The following is a 24,823-nucleotide window of genomic DNA, read 5'->3' as shown; positions in this document are numbered from 1 at the left end:
CTGTTGCTACCGAGACTAAGTGTTAACCGCTGACATTTGCGCTGGAACATCCTGTAGTTACCTTGTCGATAGCATTGCGCGCGGTGGGTGTACGTTCGTTGAAGTCTCCTCAGCTATGGTTTCCGACTGGTGGAATTCAGTAAACACGATGGTAAGTATTTCGTACCACTATCAAGACGATCGGAGAAAGCAAACCTTACTTTGCTCCCATCCCCCCCTTTCCCACAGACAAATTTCTAAAAACTGTAGAAACATGAGGCAGATACAAAAAAAATTGCAAATTATTGAATAACTTTTGGTAAAAACAACAATGGTCCAAAAAAAAATGCAAGTTTGCAAATTTGAGATTGGGCCTCTCCATCTTGAATTTAAAATATTGTGATACCACTTGTAATAAAGATTCTGTACTAATTTTTTTTTGTTTGACATAGCATATGACTTAGCTTTGGCTAGTTGTTGAGGTCAACATTTGTGAATTGGTGTGATTATCATGATATTTATAGTAGCCCGCGTGTAATAATAAGTTATTTCATCGTGGCGCTTACAAACTAGAATCTGTTTGTAAAAATGTGGTTGCAACAAGTTATAGAAGGTCTGGAAAATATGATTTATGCCTTCACATTCCTAAAATTAGGATAAACAGTCTATATTTTAAGCAAAAAAACATTGTTCGGAGTATTTTAAGCAAAAATAAACACTATAGACAGGATTTTAAGGAAAAAATAACATTTATCCGTAGTATTTTAAGAAAAAATAACCATTTCCTTCATATTAATACATTTTTTTTATTTATATGTATGCTATACTATACATGTTGCCAATCGTTTTTATATACTTTGTTTACTTGATGGAGAAAATTGGAAGTCGTTTACCGTCCAATATTACCCCTACAACTCTATCGTCAAATATATTTGGAGACAGAAATCTGACAGTGTGTCAGTGCCTTAACCAATTACCACAGACATGTTGGAATAGCGTTATCGTGTTTGGGAAGTCCGTCTTCAAACAGGTTTTGTGTGATCGCACTGGAGTTTATTTTGGACTCCCTCGTCAACCCTGACCCAACGACAAGCACTCGACGACGCGGAGCCCAACTAGCTAGCAGCCTCGCCAGTGTTGACTCGAGCGGCCAGTTGAACACCAGTCGAAGACGAGTGCAAAGTCCATATCCCGTCGCTGAAAGATGACGCTCGTTTCGCAAATCTTTACCAATGACCAATGAGCCATCATCGACAACAAGGCCACGTGGTACACAGGGGACTGTGACCGCATTATCGCTGACCCCGCAAATGCCTCCGCCCCGTGCAAGGACCCGAACAAACAAGTGACTCAGCACGGGTAAAGCTGGGTTCACAATTTAAAAAAAAAAAAAGTCGAGTGCACAGCAGGCCATACGCGCGACTGTGCACATGGCCTGTGCGAAGTCGTTTCACAACTGAAATCATACTGTTAATTTCAGCGGTGTATCCGACATCTGTTTGGCAGTGTTAGTAAGTAACTTTATTAACTACCAAATGATTATCCCGTGGCATCTGAACAACAATTTTTGAGCACAGTTTTTCAACATATAAATAAGGGTTGTATAAAGTTTTTAGTTAAACATTCTAATGACGATACATTTTTTTTATTTACAATATTCGCTAGTGACTTATAAGTAGGGACCGGAAAAATTCGCGGGTTCAATGACTTCTAAGATGAACTCCATAGTTTTACGTACACTCGGTCAAATGCCACCCACTCATCGGCTGCAGTCTTGTGAAACGTCCCAACGTAGCAGCCTATGATTCTTATAAAGTTTTGGTTGGGTGTTTCTCACTGGCGCAGAGTGATCCAGGTGAGGTATAACTAATTGTATTTTAGCCTGTCGCGAAATGAATTCGCGAATTTTTTCGGTCTCTACTTATAAGTAATAGCATTAATTAATTTTTTAAAGCAGCAATCACATATATGAGCATTGCAATATCTCGACAGTATCTTGTCTCGATATAATTGATAAATCACATTCATCAGGGACAGTTCTCTAGTCCCGCCAAAATGGCTTCCTACTCTACTCTCATTAGGTGTTGTTCCATGCGTCCGAAACAGAAATAAAATATATTCATTTCCCTTCTTCATATCCCTTCTATCAGTAGGTTCTAAAATATGGTAGTCAAATTTTGTGCACACATCCTACTGTTACTGCTACTGTTATTACCTTTTTTTTAAATTGTGAACCCAGCCTAAGAAATATTGCATGGAGACAGCTCTACCCTAATGATCATATGTTTGGGGGAATACTATGAAGGAACACGAACAGAATTCATCACATAAGAAAATTACTTACCTATTTCTGTACAGGATGTCCACAAAAATCTGTAGAAAAATTTCCCAGATTTTCCCATGACTTTCCATGAGCAAAATTACAAAATTTCCTGACGATTGTTTTTCAATAATGGCCCTATTTTCTGAAGAGTATCCAGCAAACAATCTCCCTATAGCTGTACTAGTTCAAACATAACCTTGCATACGCCATTTTACGGTGTACATAACTATGAACTACCAGTTTGTATTCAAAGCCTGGGTGACGTCATACCGGAGCATACCCGCTAAAATTGTTATAGCTGAGGAATATCCATATAATTTCCGGGTTTATACAGTAAATTCCCTGAACAATTTCAACTTCCCTGATTTTTCCCAGACCTTCTAGAACTGTCCCATGCTGTGGCATGGGAAAGCGGTGGTTGACAGATCAGATCACTACTCACCTCCCACCACGGCGATCCGGGTTCGATTCCCGGCGAGATCGTACCAGGATGTTTGGGCTCGTGCTGGTGGGTTTTCTCGGGGTTTCTCCTCATTGATTCCTTCAATTCTCCATTAGCTTCCCCTCACCTTTCATCGTCTCTATTGATCGCTTTGTGGACGAGATGTTTGAGCTCAATCCATTTACATTCTCCATTCTTTCTCGGTAGCGAATTGCGGTCGGACTCCATCGCCGTGTTTGACAGTAGCTCTGTCCTTCTAGAGGAGTTGATTAATCAATACATTTTGACGCTTGCTCTTAAGAACCAAATTTTTCATCAGATAATCTACACTCACAGCACAATTACATACACTCGAAACAAAACGCATACTTTAAGTCATCGCAATATTTACTTCAACACGCCGGTAGGTACGATTTAGTATGATAGTACAAGAATTTCAAAATGATTTTCTTTGTTTTTAATTTTATCAAGGAATCCTTCCTATAATCATACATATAACAAAAACAAATATTTTTTTTAACATTTTCTGAACATGAAAGCATCAAACTTGATGTTTTCTTAAAACAATTGAGGTAATCGTGGGGTATTACAAATAAGCTGACAAAGGTAGACAAACTGTTATTCCCGTCTTAAGGAGAATCTGTATTAATTCAACTTTAAGGAAGTGTGAAATACGTTAAAGAGATTTTGGTGCCCACGGTTACAGTGCAAACGATGTGTACCCAACTATACAATGTTATTTGGTGGAAATTTTTTTTTCTTTAATTCTAGCTCTAAAATTGCTAAATGCTACATTACGTTGGTGCCACAAACCGTTGTTCAATTATTTTTTGTAACAAATAAACAGATTATTGTCTGGATTTTTTTTCCTGATAACGTATTAATGGAAAACTTTAAGTTATGGAAACCGGGGTCACTCATAAAATTTGCCATGAGATGTTTTGGTTCCATATGTTTCTACTCCTGCGACTTTTTAAGCACAGTTTCCGCACGACTAAACGAGACATGAGGTTTTGCGAGCTGGGTAATTCAATTCTTCACGGCAAACTATTACACTCTCGATCGAAGGGGGAAAAAAAACTGCCGGTGTTCGTTCAAACATCAGGACTGTTATTCCAAAGTTCATTGCACAAGGAATTCAGCGGGGCGTGGTAAACATTTCCGCGCAGCAATCCAATCACTATCATCTAAAGAAGCATGACTACGCTCTGCTCATCCCGTGCCGGCTAGCGTAGCTTTCTGAAGCCAGTCGAGTCATTTCAGCTCACTTTCCAAGGATACAGCAGACATCGGACATCACATTACAGACATCAGGGACAACTGTTTATGGTCAAATTGTAAAATATTTTCTAAAACTCAGCGACAATACAAGAAAATCAGTTTTAGAAATTAACCGACTAGTTAAGGTAAAACAGGGTGAGTTTACGCACAGGTTGAGATGGTGCACTGGCTGTAGCTCGCTTGCTATTCGCTATTATGTCAATAAATGTGCGTTGGGAGTGTTCGATAGCTTGACAGCTTGAACTCAGCCATGCTTACTCCGCCGTAAATGCTCGTATCTGCGGTAAATAATGTTTTAGCCCTTTATTTTCCATTTCAGTAGTGTTTAAACGCAAAATTATCGAACATACTGATACTTATGATAGTAAATACAACATTTTGTTACGAGTGGGGAGAAACGGGTTCGTAAGGATAGCCCAATGATTTTATACATTTTTATTTGCTACTAATGTTTACATTACTCATTGAATAACCACACTTGAAAGTCTGTTCACAAAACACTAAAAAACCGTCCAAGTCCACAGTTCGCACTCCTCACTGTAGCCAAGCTCAACAGTGGTTCGCCCCTCACCTCGCGCCTGTCCACACACACACAGTCTCGCCACTCAGTCGCACTCGCACGGTCCCCTCGCTCCGCGCCTGCGCCGCTCGCTGAAATCGCACTTTACTCAACTCGCCTGTTGGAACTGAACTCTCGCGGAGGTTGGAATCGCCGCTTTTACACCCGTTGGCCGTCCTTCTGGAACCGACTGGAGTGGTTGTGACGTGTCGCGTCATCCCGGGCCGACCCGACGCTCGAAGCATCCAGGGATGGATGACAGCGCCGAGGAAGGAGGACGCGGGGGCAGGGGGTGGCGAGGTCGGGCCGCTGTAATCCCCGAAGGAATGCGCGCGTGACGTCAGTGGCCGTGCGGGGCCGCCAATTTCCTGGCACGCTTCACGCCTATGCCTCACACGTTCGTAACAACATCCAGTTCATTTATATCAAAAAATGATTGCTGGATGAATATTTAGCTATGTTTGTTTCTGTGCACTACGGGCTACTTAATGAGGTGCGCTGTTTCAGGGAGAGATGATGCAACTTTTTTTTTCTATTTTTAATATTTTTTTCTTTACTTTATGTTGTTTTTTTTTTTTTTTTCGCAAAAAAATATTTTACAGTTATTATTTATTTCGAACCATTCATGGCGTGGAACAAGACCACAATTTGAGGCAGTCACAATTTTGTCTGTTGCAAGAGCACAGGGGCTCTGCTGGGAGTAAGTGAATGTTTTTTTGTTTCTTTTTTTGAAAAAGCCATGAACAAGTACATTTTATGTCATAAGCTTGGAAATATCTTCAAAATGTATGAATCAAGCATACAAATTATTAACAGATCAGGCATGCTTTGAATTCTAAGGATTATAAAAAAATTTGTACCTTGAAATCGGGGGTTAAAGACGAGAGACTATAACCCTGAGGGTAGATTTTACATCCTGTAATCATCGACAGAGGAGTAAATAAGAAAACTAAATTATTAATAACGGGCTTTCTCTGGGTTCTAAAGACGAACTCACTAAATCCAGAGTTGGCTAGTTATTGGCGACAGCGTGGGAAAAAGCAGCATCAGTATAAAAGGTAGCTAGTGGTTCCAGAGATTGCATAAGGAGTGTTCTGTCTACATTAGTAGAGCGACGATTGTAGTAGGGATGAAGTGAGGGAAAAAGCTAAAGCTCCAAAGAATATTTGTGTTGTATTTATTTACGCATGACTCTGTGCTCTTAATCACACTGAAAACTGGCTTAGAACAAGCCATAAAATTGTTTGTATTCAAGTAGGAAGTTATTTACTTTTCTGTAGTTCTTCATCCAAGTTATGTGGGTATTATTACAAAGAAAAACTATTTTTAGGTGAATTATTTTTGCACTTGTTTTCTATTGTTAGAAAATAATAAGTTAATAATTGTTTGTACTGTTTATATACATATATAATATATAATGCTTACTTACACCGTCTAACACAAACTTCAAAGAGAGACGACGCAAAGCACTACTTTTGAAAACAAACTTAATATTTTTTTTGGTTGGACATGTTTTAGCCATAAGTCAGTTTTTTTTTTTTTTTTCAAAAATGATTAAGGGTGGTCGTAACAAGTCACGTATAATGTTGCAACTTTTTATGAAAATACAATTTGCATTGCAGTTAACACGAAATGTGCGCCAACTCACCCTGGTTTACCCTAAAGCAATAAGCTGACCTCATTTTTGAAAGTAATTAACACATTTATTTTTTAATGTAAAATACCTAGAGTTTCGATTATTTCGCGAGTTCATTGGGCAGCAAAGTAGACTTGAAGCACATGTACATCAGCATCACTTTGAAGATTGGATCGCAATGCTTGATACCCTCGACAACCCTGAGTCAATCATTAACAATGAGAAAAAGAGGGGACCCAACCACGAGCAACAAGTCGAAGCGTGATACGATTTTATTGACCAATGGAAATTCTAAAAAGGCCTTGATTATATATATCTACATACATATATATGGGCAAATTGAGTCTAGCCTGGGGTGAAATGGATCCGCGAAATAAACGAGGAAACAACGGGTAGCAGTCAGTAGACCGAACGTCCTTTCACCGATGTGTCGGTCTAAAGCCTGTCGGTATGGTGCCTGTAGGTGAAATGACTTTTCGGAAAAAAAAAATTACTTTGGGTCTAGTGCCAGTCAGTTTACATAGTGCCAGAAGGTAAAATGTATTTTCGGCAAAAGGAGTTTCTGCCTAGTGCCTGTCGGTCTAGTGCCAATTAGTCCAATGTTTTTTCTGTCTAATGCATGTCGGTCTAGTGTCTGTAATTCCAATTACTTTCGACATAGTCCCTGTAGGTCTTAATAATTTTTCGGCAAAATGACTTTAGGTCTTGTGCCTGTCGGTATAGTGCCTGTACGTCAAAGACTTTCACCGAAATGACTTTCGGTCTGGTGCCTGCAGGGCAAATGACTGTCGGCAAACTGCCGTGCCACCGACACGGACCAGGGGGTGCTGGAGAGGGACATGCCAGCAGAGAACCCGAGACTCGCGCACCAACACACTGTCACCTCTACAGCGCTCGGACGCGCGGCGGGGCGGAGACCTTGGATGTCTGCAAGGCACGCACCGCGGGGCCCGAGGCGTCGCGCTGCAGGCGAGAGCCGTCACCCCCCTCCCCCCCCCCCCTTCTCTTCACTGTCACGGGAAGCCATGCGTGCAACGACGACACAAGGGGGGTGGTGTCCTATATTATCATGATTTTATTTCTTCGTGTTATCACACGTGAAGTTAAATTCACAACCTATACCTTATTTTACTGTTTATAAAATATGTTATTATTTGGGTTGCAGGTCTACTTGGCCGTTTTATTTTGTCTTGTCTTCAAAATACAAAAAAAAAAATAAAATTGGTTAAGCAGCACACCAAATGTCTGTTGAATGTTTTAAAAAAAAGTTCAAACATTTTTCACTAATTTTTGTTATACTAGATTATACTAGATTATACTCGTTCTTTTCATTCACCATTAGGCATAAAATTTACAAGCATAATTTTTTGTAGTAAGGTTTATTTTTTCTTTCGTTGATGGCGGTTAAGTGATTTAGGCGATAAGCCTGACAGATGAATGGTGTTTGACCGCCACCCTGAGGTGCAGCCGGTACAGGAAACGTGACAGCGCGACAGCCAATCACTGTCGCCCCAGCCACGTGTCGGCCGCCGGGAAGGACTCAACAAAGGGCGCGCCGTCGCGGCCCGACGGGAGACGGGGAGCTGTCTTAACTTCCGGGACAAACACAACTTAGGCGCACGCCAGAAATAATTTCCATAAGTAACGTGGTTCTCACCGACGATAGCAGTTATACGCTGTGTGTTTCTAGCCTGCGACAGTTCTGTTAAGTTTTGTGGTTCGGTGTTGCGTGTTTCTCGAGTTACGTGGTGACTACAACTTAAGAATCTTCTGAGTCACATGTTTTTACAACTTACTAGCTTAAGTACCCGGAGTTGCCCGGGCTGATTTTCGGAAAACCTCGTTCTCCAGATTTCTGGTCAGGGGAGGGCAAAATTAAATGTTCTAATACAAGTTTAGTACCTTTACTTCTAATACAATTTTAGTACATTTTATTTGTAATTCAGAACATTCCTATTATCTATAGCACTGCAGTAAAATAATACGTTCGTAAGTTTGGTAAACTATGATAAGGTATTTGGAGGAAATCTGAAAATTATTCAGGTTTCGGGGGGAGGGGGGACGCTATTCTCCCCTCTTTTTTTCTATATCCGCCAATGTTTTCAGTTGAGGTCTAGCTAATACAATGAAAACCACTGCCATGTCTGTCAGACATGCACAGGAAAACGGGAAAATGTCATCTTTAACGCTACCGCAAAATTTTAACGGAGATGGATTCCATCAACAGTGCAATAGCCGTTGCCATGGAGACGAAGGAAGAATAAACAATGCAACATTCGCACCATGGGTATTTTTGACCAAAAACAGGAGTTTTGATCTTTACCGCCCCTGATATTACCAACACCCCCCCCCCCCCCTTTTTTTTCCTTAGGAGATGAATTTTCAAAAATACCCCTTTAGGGCTGGAATTAAAATACAAAATTCTTTTTCCAGTACTTACCTACGTTACTCAAGAATTATTTCCCCCAAATTTCAAATCTCTAGACCCACCGGTTTAAGCTGTACGTTGTCTAACAGTCAGTCGTTGTTAGAGTATCATTAAGTCGATGTCAACTTATAACAGTTCCATATCACAAGTTCATAACTCGTGGCAATTATAAGTTACATGTTTTGTAAATACGAAATTTCTTTAAAAAGTTACGTGTTCATAACTTATGATGACAGATCTAAATTTGTGTGGATTTATTTTTGCGCAAATTCCTTGTTAATACTGTAGAAAGTTGTGACTAAAGGCGGGTATCCATATGTTACAAACGACCGTATCGTGGCCCCGTGGCGTAACCAAAATGTTCATATGTGGACGGGACTCGTTGCAGCGTTGCGTGTCAAAACTTGACACGAAGATACGCAACGGGCTCGATCCGCCAGTTGTCGGTATTTTGCCGTCACTTCAAAGGAAGTTACGGCTCGACGAGAGAACCAGTGTGGACGGGTGGCGTGTCATTCTTCCGTTGCTCGCTCACACACTCAGCGTGAAGCTACGAGAGAACATCGTGCCTGTTCGTGTTTATTTCCTGTTTGTCGTTTCAAGTGTACGTTTTTTTTTATTTGGCGAAATGGAAATGACTAAAGAGGAGACAGTTCATTTGATTGAAATTTATAAAGAAAGGAGTGTGATTTGGGATCCACAGCACCCAGACCATTATAATAAATGGCGGAAAGAAGATGCCTGGGAAGAAATTGGTACACAAATGGGGAAACCAGTTGAGCAGTTAAAGAAGAAAATGGAGAATCTTCTAGCAGCCCTGCGGCGAGAAAGAATGAAAATGAAAAAGAGCATGGGTACCGGTAAAGGTGAGTGAATTACAATTATCAGTGCGATTGGAAATTTCCATAAACAATATCTAGTTAATTTAAAACCCCTTATGTATAAATTTGGAACAAACATTTTTGTTAGAGATGAGTACAAATTAAAAAGGTAAAACAATAACAGAAAAACCAATACCGCAAGTAGTTATACGCGTCACATAACTTTATCACACAAGAGTAACGCGTGTTATCAGTTTTATGAGCTAATGTAGGTAACTGTGCGTTCTTCAAAGAGAAAATTGTCAACGTTTTTGCCCATGTTTAAGAGTAGAAATTATTTCAAATTGAACTTTAAGTTTGTAAGTCAACTAAATCATCTGATAAGAAAGCAGTTAAAATTTCTTCCTAAAAAATTGCAAAATTAGTGGTTATACAAAATAATGACAATAAAGTGAGATTTTAGTACAAATCCCAAATAATAAACAAAAAATTATAAATACTGCAACGGATATAAGATGACTAATTGTTGAAGTAAATATTGGATACTGTTATTTTTTTTGTTAATAATGTGTGCCACAAATGTATATATTTTAGCGCACGGAGTTATCTCACAGGGTCAGGTATATATACAAACATAATCAGCGAGATAGCGCGAATATTGACACATAATGTATTTAAAAGATATATCATGTGTTATGAAATATAACACTGAGCTACATTAATGTGTACAATAACATAAGTTACTTGATGTAAAAACATTACAACAAAGTGTTTTGTTTTGCAGGTGCGGATCAAGTTTACAAAAGCCACTGGTTCGCATTTGAAGCTCTGAAATTTATATGGGACAAGAATAAGCCTAGACCAACATTAAGTACAGTGAGTAAAACTTATTGATATGCTATCACTTCTTCTCATTAATAATTATTTTGCCATGCTAGTTTCCCTTCATCCATAAAATAGTCTGCGAGTTCCTCTCTTACTCTTACAAGCATAGATTTTGTTCTCCTGGGTATTCTTCTGATAGGCAGGAGTGAACCCATCGTATCAGGTGTAGATAGGCCTACTCTCCAATTTCCATCTGCAACTACACCAGCTTCTTCAGAATCAAATGTTCCTGGTGGGGTATACAATCCAAATGAATCGGTTCTTCGTCGTAGGAAGTTATGTAACAGACAAATTGTCAATACAATAAGTGAAGCCTTTTCTGGTTCCAAAAGCATTGGTTTCCTTAGGACTCGGAACACTGATGACACTATTCCGAAGACATTTTCAACTACTCTGCGTGCCCTACAAACCCTGTAGTTATAAATTCTTTCTTTAGACCCTTTGGGGTTGTAACCTGGATAAACTTTCATAAGATTTTCAGACATTGCAAATGCTTCATCTCCAAGGAAAAAGAATGGCAGTTCTTGGTCTCTTCCATTTAAAGGTGTAGGCCAAGGCAGATTTAAGCGGTTTTCCTCCATTTGTTTGTACAACTCAGTGTTAGCGAACACTCCTCCATCTGAAACTCTACCCTGGCAGCCCACGTCCACAAACATGAAGTTGTAGTTAGCATCAACTAAAGAAAAAAGCACAACACTAAAATAGCCTTTATAGTTTATAAACTCGCTACCACTTTTTCTTGGACTTTGCAGAATCACGTGCTTCCCATCAATAGCCCCCACACAATGTGGAAAGTTCCATGTTGTTTCAAACTCTTCAGCTACTTTTAACCACTGTTTTGGTGTTTTCGGTATCTGGAACAAAACATAACCATGTGCTTAACATTCGCACATACGTATGTGTATGTTAATATATATTATAAAGTTCATAACATAATGAATCATGAATATATTAACTTAAATACTAATTTTAACATTTGTAGATCTAAATTAAATAAAACACACTAAGAGATATTTCTTAATGCATATTTTGAATGACTTTGAGAACAATCGATTTCTCGTAAACGTTTCATACCATAGAATATTTTATTCTTGTTTTGAATTTCAGATCCAAACTAATGGCGATGAAAATGAATCCTTGGGAGAGACTTTGGTGGATGGAGAAACAGTAGGAACACCGTCCCCTGCTGTAACTTCAGAAGGAAGTGTGGCGTCAGCCACAGCCACCTTGCAATCGCCCCAGCAGTCAAGGCGCAAGCGGAAGAAAGCACCATCAGCAATATCTGAGGATGAGCGTCTGGAAAAGGCTTTTGGGATTCTGCTCGAATCATCTAATAAGGATGACGAATGTAGTCACTTCGGCAATGTTGTTGCTTCAAAATTACGCTTATACAACGATGAAGTACGCTGTGTAGTTCAAAATGAAATAATGAACATATTTGTAAGGGCCAATAGGGGATATTACACAAATCCACGTATTAACTCTCCTACTCAGCAAGGTGTCATTCCCTACCTTCAACCCAGTCACTCTGACATACCACAGTTTCCCATGTCACCTAATGCTGTGAGTGTCAACAGTTCTCAGTTGTCATCACCTACGCTTTCTGACGATTACATCATTGAGGATCTGATATAAATTATTATGTGCATTGTTTTATGTATGTAGGTCCTTATCAATACTTTATAAGCAATAAATCATTTTAAAGACATTTATGATAGTGTTTTTTTTTGTTAAACCAACCTTTGTTAAAACAAATCAATAAACTTAAATGATATCACTAAAGCTTATTGTTGGAGAATTAAACAAAAATAACGAATGTCTACATTTCCTCCCCCCCCCCCCCCCCCGGACCCATCTTTGTACAGAGTTAAACAGTTTTATATCAAAAAAACCATGTATCTTACCTCAATGTATTCTTCCAGGGTTTTCACAACAGCAGCACATACTTCTGGAACAATTTTGCTTATACACTGTTTCGAGATTTTGAAAAGGTATTGAAGGCTAGAATATGAATCACCGGTGGCCAAAAAGCGCATTGTTACTGCCAGCCTTTCCTGCACGGAGATGGCTTTTCTGAAATGGCTATCTTTCTTCTGAATTTTCGGCCCAATCGAACACAACAAAAATTCGAATTCCGTCGGATGCATTCTCGTAAAGTTCTTGTATAGTCCACTTACTGCCTGAAACTTCAAATCAGCCAACAAACCTGAACCACCGCACAGCTCTCTACTTGTAAATACTTTTGACATCCACCAACGAGGTGACTTTCTTTTCTTTCTTCTTTTAAGCATGTAGTGTATGCAAATGTAGGCTGCTGCTGCAAGCTGAGTTGCGCTCATGGCTATACACTGCTCTTCTGGTGTAACGGGATGTAACATTTGTTTTTGATACGGATACGTTTCAACGGATGAATGACACGGTAGGAATTCTAACATCGTTGCACCGTGTCGTGTCAGGGGTTTATACGTTACGATGACACGCAACGGCTGACAGGCAACATATGGATACCCGCCTTAAGACATGTGAGTAACGGTAACCCACCCGCGAAATGTCCCTCCCTCGTGCCCACTAAGTGCCTGCTATCAAGACGAGGGCGTCGCAAGCAACATCCTGGACTAGCCCCTAATCCGCCGAGACACGACACTCGTCGAACACCTCACTTCCTACCTTACTTTTGTTCCGTCGGGGCAGTAGCCTCCTCCGCTGCAGTACAACACGAAGATAAAATACACACGTTCACAGCTGCGGTTTGAATGTGTGGATATCAGCAAGTATTCAATAAAAAAAACGTGCAAGATTCGCGTAATTATTTGGAGATACGCTTGAATTTGTAACATTATACATTTCAAATGAGTTCTCGTTTGACCATAAGTAGTTTTAACTTTGACACGCCCCGAAATACAAGCAGCCAATAACAGGATTACAAAATGTTGAATCAGCTAAATAATGTTCATGTTTGTTTGTATTAATTATTTACAGACTGATTTCAGTCGTTTGAGCAACAACAAATATACAAACATATACACATAGTGCTATAATATGTGTTTTAAAAAGTTTCAGGTTAATATTTTAGTAATGCCATAGAAGTATAAATTCTAATGTGTGCGGAAACTTTAAAGTATTAACTGTTTAATGCATTTTAACACAATGCAAAGTATTTAAATACAATTCCTTGTCGAAAATCAGGCCCAAAGAAGGATTTTTTTTTTCAAGTCTTTTTCGCTTTTATTTGAGTCCATTCTAATAGTTTAAAATTTACGTTTGTTTTGTGCTGCCACCTGCGCGTGATGGTGGCAAGCAACGTTTACGATTCAGGCAGCGAATTCTAGCGGCGGGCGCAGAAAATAAGTGTGAGATTCGCGTCTAGAAATATTGGCATATAAGTTTACTTTAAAAGCGAATATTTTATTGATCAGTATATTTATCACGCTCGGCATTATTTTAAAGAACTCTACTTTAAATTTCGTGTCCAAGTTTCGCATTATAAGCTAATTTTCAACACGAACGACATGAAAACCTATGAATCTGCTCGTTACCGAGGTTAGATGTCTACACATCACTGGCGGGTACTGAAACACTCCATCTTCTTTTTTTATAATAGGAATTTTGTCTCTTCTCTTAAAATATCGCACTTACGAAAGAAACAAAAAAAAATTAATATACGATACGGGCTTTGAGGGTTTATTACCTAAATGCATTCCGTAATGAGAAGCCTAACTTTACAATCTCGAGCAGTTTCCTACTGAAGCTCTGCTCATGGTTTGGCAGTAAAGTACAATGGCCTCTCAATTCCTGCCGAAGTGGGCCGTATCCATTGTGTGTTAATAAGGAACTCGTAATGATCGACGCTCTGCCGTGACCTTGACCTTGCCTAGGCTTTACCCGTTTGTGGTCGGCAGATTGTACCATTCCGCCCGTACGCACGCTTCGGAGTGATTAACTGATTTACTAAACACCAAATAATAGTATGTACTGAAAAAAATTGCGGGTTTAATAGCCCGTGTAGGATGAACTCAAAAGACCGTACCTATGTATGCTACAATCAGATATCACCTGCTCTCTGGCTATAGACTTTGTGATATGTCTTTACCAACCACTTTCGTTGTGGGTTGGCTATTCGTGCAGATGAACTGCTGTTTGGTGGCAGAAGCAGCGCGAAGATACAATTATTTAAATTTGAGCCTTTTTCGAAAGCCACCCGCGAATTTTTACGGTCTCTATTCGTGAATTTTACCCTTTCCAAATTTAAAGACGGTTAATACACTAAAAATCTTAAAAAATCGTCCAGGCAATAATAAAGGATTTCACTAGGATATGAAGATAAAACCACCCCTCTATACTCCAGGCTGCGTTCCAAAACAGCACAGCCGGAGTAAATCCATTTACTAGTTTTTTGGGGCGGACAAAAACTGCAACGGAATCTCTCCGAGGGTAAAAAGGGTAAAACGTTTACTCTAGTTTCCAGGGTGGGTAACCAACAGTAAATCTGAATGTTAGCGGTGAATAAGAATAAAGATAACATACACTTATATAAGGAAACATATTTAAATAAAATAAGAACATCCGTTCTCTGAGTACGGATACCGGTAAAACCGTAAATCTTGAGGGAGATTTAATAAACTTATTTGACATGAAATTATTAAAGCGAATAATATTTGCGTAACCGACAGTCTTCATAGATTATGTCCGGAATCCCTCTGCGTTCAGAATCAAGTATGTCATGTTAATTGCAAATCCCGGCAGCACATGCCACCAAAATGGCCGCACAGACAAGCGATGTGGCAGAGCACTTTCTCTATTACCAGAGCCCGGGGGCAAATTCGCTAGGCTATCCAGCCAATGGGAGGTCTAGCGCAGCGTGGAGTTGCCAATCAGAAGCAAGGCCGTAATCGCAGTCCCGCTTGGCCGGTGAACGAGGGAGAACGCGTACATCTAAATGTTCCGGCACGTAATTTCTATGCCTATATACGCGCGCGAAATCCAAATTTGCGCCTGTAACTTTGCAGGGTTGTGTATGCGGACATGTGTTCCCTGGCATTTTTTTTTTTTGTTTTAACATTATCTGCTACTGCCACACATTAAACTTTATGACCAAAAATTTCCTCACATTATGTACACAACAATTAATTTCATAACGGTGCGAAATCGTCATCGTAATTGCATTCAATAAATATTTTCGACAATAAAAACAAATCGCGTGATAAACTATTGAATAAAAGAAAGAAGAATTTGTCGTGGTTTTTCGATAAATACGTTCACCGCGGTAGATAAAAATATCGTTTCTGTTTCAGTAGAAAAAAAAAAGTATGTTCCGGAAGTCCGCGACGTGTGGTCAAAAAAAAGGCGAATGTGAATGTGATTCGCTAGCGAAAGAGATGCACCCCTAAAGCCCGATGATGAGGTTACACTCGCCCAGGGATGTTAGACGTACCAACTTGTTGGTACATATACCATTTTTCAGGGTCTTGTACCATGTACCAAGTAGAAATTGTGCTGGTATGCAAAAATACCAACTTTGAACATCGACCATGTGCGATGCGCCATGCATTAACAATTAACATTAGGCGTGGACGAGTTAAATTCGAATAGTTGCGTTTTAATAATTCCATCTGTATAGTATTAATAAAACAGCCTTTTAAGAGAAATTTTTAAGTGCTAATTTAATTGAAAGTATTCATACTAGGTGTAAACGTTTTTATGGCCATCTTATAATATCAGAAGCTAGTTCTCTAGAAATTCAAATGCAGATTGTGAAAGAGCTTTCAGCAAATACAATCTGGTAAAAACTAAAACCAGAAATAGACTTACTATAAAAAATATTGAAGGATCGATGTTGGCATCACAATGTGTCAAGTCAAATAAAAACTGCTGCACAAAATTTGAGCCTGATAAGAAATCTATGAAACAAAATCTACAGGATCTTTGTCAGTGTAAGATCTTGGAGCGTACCAGTTTTTTTTTTCAGATACCAGCATTTAATGACCTCTGTACCAGGTTCGTTGAGCCACTGTCTAACATCCCTGCACTCGCCTTCCAGCTCTGATTACATGGGAGAGGCGCGATGGGCTCGACTGCCCAGCCGTGGGAGCAGGACGGTAGCACGAGGTCAGCTGCACCGGGGCAGAGGGCGGGGCGCGCTTACAAACGCCGCGCCGGCACTCAACAGGTAGGTGGGCCCTACACCGGGCCGGCCACGTGTGTTAACACGTGTTCCAGACCGGCCACCGCGCGCGGGAGGTGTCCAGCTGGCTGGAAGGACCGCCGTCAAGGGATCTTCTCCCCACCCCCCTGCAGGCTTTTTCCGTACCGCGGACAGCGCTTGCGTCTGAGGTCATTATGTACCGTTACCCCAGACCTGCTAATTTCGCGTTATTTCCTGCTACCAGGATCAACTCAAGTCGATGTCTACTGTCCACTGCCTGATGCAATATTCCACCTTCCGGCTGGATTTCACGTGAACGGGTTATCTGAATTATGTGAAGTTGTTACATTGTCCAGTGAGAACGAAGTTCAAGTGTACAATGGCAGGCAATCAACCCCCTATAATAATAATAAGAATAAGAACAACAACGATTTTTGCAAGTCTACGAAAATAATGTACAGTTCGTTGTTTCCGTTTTAAACGCACTGTCCAAACACGAAATGATTGGCGAATTACGTTCCACCTTATTTCTTGAAATGCTAGGGACATTTTGCTGGCCCGTGCAGCTCGGATTCGCAGGACGAACGGTAATTTATCTTCATTACAGATTAGGTTTTCTTCACAGTGCCAACTGGATATCGCATCGCGTAACATACCTTTAGTACGGGAAGGTATCGAGAAGTATATGAGATCGATGATTTAAAGTGGTCCATTAATTAATTGCTCCTAACAAAAGGTGACATCGTTTGTCGTGCAACGTACAGCGATGAAGTTGATGTGCATTGTCCGTGTGATATAAATAAATAATAAAACCACATTGGGCTGTATGGCATTATTGGACTTGCAGAATTCGTGTTATGTTCTGTTCCAGGATAAACACCACTTAGTTGCACAGAAATAAGTATGTGTCTATAGTCCACTGGCTGCTGCCAAATGTTGTCTTCCTGTCGGATTGCGTGTGACTGAATCATTCCAATTCCAAAACATTGTTATTGGTTAATTCTGAGCGTGTCAAAACTACCCATGGGCCAATGAGAACGCAGTTAAGGTGTATAATGGTATGCATTCCAGCCTGTCTCCGAATAATAAAGCGAATTCTGCATGTGTCCGGGCAGGATGTAATGTGACTGCGCTTTTAGTTTTCACTGGTTTTTTTTTTTCCTGAGCGTAATAAACTTCTGATGGCAATGAAGTGAACGTCTAAATTCCCATACCCAGTCTCGTGACCCGAATTAGGGTCGCGGAGACAGCCCTTAGTGTCACAGGCCGGTTATCGAATGCGTGAAGTTGTGGTTCTTCGAGTCACAGAGCCGGTAATGTTGCAAACAAAACTATTATTATCTGGAGTGTCGGCAAACAGTTTTGATTAGGCAATTAATATTTTGCAATTGTTGAATGTTCAAGCGAATATTTGACAAGAAGTATGTATAATAGGACCCATGGGCGTAGATCAGCGCCCCCCCCCCCCCACCCCCCACCTTTTTGCTCCTGAAATTAAGAAGCCCCTCACTGAGGGAGCCCGCTTACGCTTGCGTAATTGTGACTTTGAAACGGGGTTGATAAACGTAAACGTCAAAACGATGTTTTATGGAAAACTTCCTGTAAATTTTAAAGTTTTCTGCTTATTGCATGCATATACGTCAAAATATGGACAGTGTACAACATACGAGCACCGCATCCAGAGATGACTTGTGTCCGTTGAAACCCGCGCTCAGAACTCTAGCTCCGCCCCCCTTGCCAGCCCGGAACTTTTAGATTTGTGCCCCTGCTGTTATGTCTGGCTGCTAGCCAGCCTCCGTAGCTCAATCGGATGGACACATCATAGCCCAGTTGCGACAGGACAGGTGGTCTATAGTAACGACAACGCCTTAACGACATATGGACAGTGTTTTTTTTTTTTTTTTGCTTTGATAATTTGTGACGGCAGAACATGTTTGTGGGTGTGAGATCATGTAACCTATATTTATAATTTACCTCTCTACTTTCTCTGTAAAGATAATGTACCAATTTCACTTTCCCAATTAACTAATTAAAAACACGCCAGTTTGTTGGCTCGAGAGGTTCTGGATTTGAGTTTATATTCTTTCCCACGCAAATTCCCGATTTTTCCAATAATACCAGTTTAGATTTACATAATTTAAGATTAGGTTATACACTACGATAATACTACAATTTTTCTACGCTGTAGTTCGAACGCGTGTATATTGTTAAGTATTTATTTATCTTACCTATATTACAAACTTTTGATACCTCTTGTAAAGATTTACGTTCACTATATTATTACAGTATAGGAAAAATAAACTTCAAAGTCAAAAAGTAGGTATAAAACTGTGGAGTATGCCCATATATATAGTAAATTTAGTTTTTTTTTTCACCTAATAGCTCACTTCTTTTGCCATATTGTTATGTTAGTATAAAAATGTTATTTATTAAAATTATGCGTGTTTCTGTGAAAGTATAAATGGTTGGAAAATTTCCCTGTTTTTGCAGAAACGTTTTCGATGAATTACAGGGAAATTTTTCCAAAAATACTTTTCCGGAAAAATATCATCCCTAGTCATTGGTATAGGTACATTTGAATAAACTAAATTCGTCACAAAAATGTCAAAATTATTTTAAAACTGTAATAATAAAATAAACTAAATTGAATCAAAAAGTACATAAAATATAACAATTATTAAAAGAAAACAATAAGTTTATCCCATAGGTCTGGACTCTGGTTGACGAGTGAAGAGGACCCGTGGTCGATGCCCGGACTCGCCTGGTTCACGACTCGCTGAGGACCAGCGCAGACAGTAGCGTACGCAGAATTTCATTAGGTAAGGAGGGCAGTGGGAGTTGACCACTATTCCCGCTGTTTGCTTTCAAATACTTTCCATTTGTTGGTGAGAATAACACATTTTTAAAGATTTCGATATAATACTGAGTATTTCTTACGTATGTATATAATATTTAGTTGCATAATGTTCTGTTTTAAAACTGATAGTAAATGAGCTTGATTTTTGTGGAGTTGTATGATCTTGTGGGGGGGGGGGGGGGTTACAGGAAACGGCAGGCGGCTAATGATTATCTGCCCAGAGCGCTAGCTGCCTCGAATCGGAGCCTGCGAAGGAGGTGTGTTCAGCTGGGGTTTTAATGAGAGCTGCGCCTAGCCATCTTCCCTCCTGCTCTCCCCAGCGATAATTGGCAAAATTATACGTTTCCCAGTTTCTTATGTGGTGACTTTTATGGTGAAAGTTCCGTATTCCGTATATAGGTTTATCTCTATTCCAGGGTAATTTCACTATCATTAAGTTTCATTTGGCACACCAATACGTTTGTTACGTACCCTAATGTTTACGAAAGCAACTGTACACGGGTTTACGCTGCTACAGGTGCGTCCGCCATCTTTGTGTCACATTTCTGTTTGTCGACTTCCGTTCCATTTTTACGAAATTACTCTGACCAAATGACGTATACCGAAAGCTAAGATGTTTAGGTACACATCAAAAATTAAAGAAAAAAATATTTCCATAAGACTTGTGCCATAATTTGTTATTGTGTTATTCGATATTTTTGTTGTGTCCAGGATCTTTCTACGTACTGAATTGAAACAGCAAGCACCATGTACCACAGGATCAATATATTTGTGTTCATGCCATCGGGATCCAGGGATAAGCTTGGCCCTTATTTTTTTTTCTTGCTGATATTTACGCCTCTTCCGAAAAGCCCGCAACGCGAGCGACGGAAATTGAGAAGGAAATGAACCAGACCAGCGTTTGGCGGGAGTGTTTAGGGAAACCACGAGAAGCTGAGATCACAACCGAACTCGGACGCTCCCGGAATGCGAGCTGTCTCCAGAGCGGCTTGCTCCGGTACGAGACGGTGGAGAACCAGCCAACCTGCCTGTCGTGCCTCACAGCTGCTCCGAACATTTTAAAACACGGTCACACAAGCCATGTTGATTATTTCGTTGTTTTTTTTTTTTGGTCATTACTTTCATTTAAGAGCTATTTATAATTTTTTTGATACGAAGCCTCCATTGAATTCCTGTTTTGCCGTTAATGTATTCAACAGATATTAATTTAGTGTAATACCATGTATTTAAAAAGTCATGGTGTTAACACTAAGTGAATATTTGTGGCAAAACAATAAATAAAAGGGAAGTATCGATATAACATTTTAGATATCTAGCCCTTACATAAAAGTAATGACGAAAAAAATCAACATGGCGTGAGAGACCGGTCTTGAGAATCTCAACGACTTCCGAACGTCCGTCTGGTCAGGAACTGCACATAACTGGATTCACCAGAGGCTCGTCCTTGAGGTCATGAAGAAGATTTCCCCTACTTTTGACGTTTACGATCAAAAAGAACCGTCTGGAAATAGTAATTTCCGAACATTGAGCTTCTGGATCCGCCACTGCTAAACACCGCGTTGTTACGTCGACTTCCGGGTCATTAGAGACGATGCAAAGGATGATGGAATGAGAACGGAGCATCTACAAGGAAACGACAGAGCACTACGAGAAAAACCCAACAGCTCGCGGCTACGTCCGCCACGTTCCCCGCTTGCGGCAGATCCTGATCGCCTTGTTGACAAGTGAATGATCCAATCACTCACCCATCGTGGTTCCCTTACGATTAATGGTTTCATGTTTCGAAACCTTCTTGACTGACAGAAAGAAAACTCTGTTGGAGTTCAGAATAGCTTTGATGAACTCTGTGTATTATTTACTACCTGCCACGAGCGTACGCAGAATTTCATTTCAGAGGAGGACAGAGGATAGAACCTCTTTGCCTGCTGTTTGCTTTCAATTTCTTTCCTTTTGTTGGTGGGAATGGTGGATTATTTTTTATATATTTCCTAGGTTTGCGGGTTGGAGGGGGGGGGGGGGTTATATCCTATCTCCTCCCCTTACCTACGCCGCTACGCCCTTGATACAGGCAGTGTTACACAAACGTCATGACGTCAACCATGCATAGGCCTGGGTGGGGGGGGGGAAATTGTGTTAAAAAAAAGGTATTCTAATAATCAATTAACACAAATAACAGAACTTATCACGTATAAGACAATCAAGCATACTTAAATAATTTATTTAAATGCCGACATTAACTGTGAAAGTTGTAGATTTAGGACCAACCAGTGGCGTAGCCAGGATTTGCGTATGGGGGGTGTTAAGAAGCATGCCCCCCCCCCCCCCGTATTAAAGCGGGGGGTCCGGGGGTCCTCCCCCGGGAAAATTTGGATTTTAAGGTGTATAAAGTGCTATTTTAGCAGTTTTCGGTACTTAAATTTAAATATTGTAATGGTAAAAATTTTATTAATTTTAATATGAAATTTGTTTGAGTGATGAATAAGAAATTAATTAAAGATTTGGAGCTAAGGGGGGGGTTCGAACCCCTAAAACCCCCCCCTGGCTACGCCCCTGGGACCAACAAACGTTTAAAATTATTTAAAAATTTTAATTCGCAGTTTAGAGTCACGGCAAAGCGAGCCACTTTGGCTTGTCACATAAAAAAAGCCAGTGCAGAGAAAAAGAGACCACAGAAACAAATGAGCGTGGCTACCTGAGAACAAATCGTTTCAGAAGCGTGCTAAACATGTCCCGTGACATTGCAGTTACTGGCTCCACACGCACCATAGCGCGGGTTCGAGCCCCACCGCAACTCCGCTTGTGTGTTCAAGCCGGCACACAGTCACAGTCGCCTGAGCTCCTTCATTGCTGCCGCAATCTACTTATAACCTCTGACTGTTATACATACAGGTACTGGCACCTGGCAGACATGTAGCCAGGGCGAAGGTACAAGAAGTCGGGACCCCTCGCTCCACGGGTTTAAGAAAGAAAACCAAGAGAAGACTGAATAATAAAATTACAGCAACTTAGTTGTATAAGGTTAGAGAGAGATTAATTTGGACGGATTATTTTAATCCTTAGTGGGTTACAATAACGTATCTCCTCGCCATTATGTCTCATACACAGAAAAGTCAGAAATTATGTATTTTTTTTTCAAGTAGTGTATATTTAATGCCGGTTTGCTCACGTGGTACTGCAAGTATTTCTTTCATACAAACTTGACATGTGTGATTCATGAATTTCATAACATTATTTTATATGTATTTATGACTTGTTTCAAAGAAATCATCCGTAACAGTTGAATTAAGAATAAAGTATTAAAAACAATGAAATACAAGCCAAGAATAAAATTTCAGTTTTCTTCAAATGGAATTATAAAAGTTTACTATTCCTTTAGATTTAAGTGTGACCACCATTTTTTTTAAATTCGATCGTAAAGAAAACTTGCTCTTAAAAAATTACATATCGGTCATACTGGACCACCTCCTTTACAAGACCCTGGGTGGCCCTCACTTCGCGGGCCGCGGTTCGATCCCCGAGTACAGCAGTCGGACCACGGGCAGCGGCGGCCCTGGGTGTTACTTCTGAGGGGCAGAGCCCCCGGAAAGGGGGTTAATGAGAGCTCCCCCCAATATTTTGACAAAAAAAAAACATAAAATTTTATCAATTTTAATTTTAAGATAACCTGTTACCTACGTTGCTAATTTATCTTATGGGTTAGTTTTAATTGAATGCTAACAAAGTCCGGTGAAAACGCGTCGTATGAGTCAATAAAATCTCTGAAGGTGTTAGGCGCGTGGCCCGTTAGGCACAGGGTCCATTAGACCCGTGGCCTTCTGGGCGGTGGTCCGTGGACCACGAGGCCACGACGAACCCTGAACGAGCAGCTGGCACGCCGAGCGACTCACTATTCTCTGCGTCTTGTCCGGGGCTATGGTGGTGATCTCGAAGGAGCGCGCGGCCTCCCTGGGGCGCTCGCGAGGGGCGGCCTCCCTGGGCCCCAGCTTGGCGCCGATGAAGCTGGGCACCTTGGCCACCAGGGACAGGCGGCGGGACAGCTTGCGGCCGAGCTTGGCCCGGCGCGACTCCCGCACGGCGGCCTCGCCGCTGTCGTGGCTGCCGGCCTCCATGCCGCGGCTCTCACAGGCTGCCGGCCATCGTGGGGGGCCCGCGCAGTCCCGGCACTGCTCTATCGCTGGCTCCGGGAGAAACAACAACACTACGGGTCACCGTTAATGTTTCAGTGGCTTGGGTATGAGTTTACACACACCGGCAAATGAAAAAAAAAATCCGCCAATCTTTCTCAACTTTTAACACCACTAACTAGTTAAAGTAACCAGCTTAAGCTGCAGCACTATTTCCTCGCAACTGAAAGAATAATTTCACAGGTTAATTTTGATGATACGTAATCGCGCACTATCCATGGTTTGTACTGCGACAGTAATGTTATAACGTGTAGTTTAAATTAATCCAATTAGTTGAGGCCCACACACACACACACGCACGCACGCACGCAAAACACGGGAACTTCACGTCAGCACGTTCGTTTGGAATCAGCGTCAACACCGGAACGAGCGCGGGAACAGAACTTGCCGACGGACGGTGTCTCCCCCCCGGGCGGTCAAACGCGACACGCTGAAGGCCGGAGCTCCGCGCACGCGCGCTCCACGGCTGCTCGCTGGCTGCGCAGAACTGCTCGCGCTGCCGCCGTGTTGCGCCGGCCTCCCGCGGCGCGGCGCTGGCGTCGGAGCACCGCTCTCGTTCCCTCCCACCCCCTCCCCGGCCAGCCCCCTCCCGCCGTCCTTCGCTCGCCAACCTGTTGATCACATTGCAGGGTGACGTCACTCCGAGACACCCCCGTCTCTCCCCCTGCGTCTTCGTGGACCTACCCTCGCGTCCTTTAGACCACCTCCTCCCCCCTCGCTAACAGTACGGCACCGGTTTGACGACCAGCCTCTTGAGGTAGCTGCCAGCAAGGTAGAGAAGAAGTAGCACTGTTGTCTTAAAACGAATAGCCGGTTAAGTTGCCAACGCATTCCCCCCCCCCCCCCTTGGTTGCAGCGTAGGTGCGACGACAGACAACCGTTACTACTCGACGAAACAAGTGGGTGGAAACAGCTCAGCCGGCAGTAGAATTTTTTTTTCCCCCCACGTTAGTTTGTGTAACGTGGGAAATTGTCATGGAGTTAGGAATTGCAAGGAGACGGCATGTTGTGACGTAGTTAAGTCACTTTTTAACCTCGCCATCACCAGATCGCCATTTTGTCCCAGCCAAAACATTGCCTAAATGGTGTTTGAAAACGATGGTTAGTAAGTATGAATTAGAATTGCCGTCGTCAAAAACAATAATTTTTACAAAAAAAAAATTGTCATTTAAAACTATTTTCACACTGTTTTTGGCGTCTAACCAATATGCGCAACACTTAGCTGAAGAAGAAAAAGGCTTCACACAATTACCATGTTAGCATCCATGGTAATTTGTATACCCACA

At 41.2% G+C, this 24,823-nt stretch overlaps 1 protein-coding gene across 1 annotated transcript in view; it reads right to left on the bottom strand.

The window, feature by feature from the left end:
* Nucleotides 1-24,007, bottom strand: part of LOC134542613 (rho GTPase-activating protein 20-like) — a 927,095-nt gene extending 903,088 nt beyond the window's left edge. Inside the window, exon 1 of the mRNA XM_063386995.1 lies at nucleotides 23,241-24,007. Coding sequence (XP_063243065.1) covers nucleotides 23,241-23,462 — 222 coding nt within the window. The 5' untranslated portion in view covers nucleotides 23,463-24,007. The remainder of the gene's footprint in view (nucleotides 1-23,240) is intronic.
* Nucleotides 24,008-24,823: the final 816 nt, after the last annotated feature.

The sequence above is a fragment of the Bacillus rossius genome, assembly GCF_032445375.1.
Source record: "Bacillus rossius redtenbacheri isolate Brsri chromosome 9 unlocalized genomic scaffold, Brsri_v3 Brsri_v3_scf9_1, whole genome shotgun sequence".
Lineage (NCBI taxonomy): Eukaryota > Metazoa > Arthropoda > Insecta > Phasmatodea > Bacillidae > Bacillus > Bacillus rossius.
The sequence above is the reverse complement of the archived record's forward strand: the minus strand, read 5'-3'. Positions and strand labels throughout refer to the sequence as shown.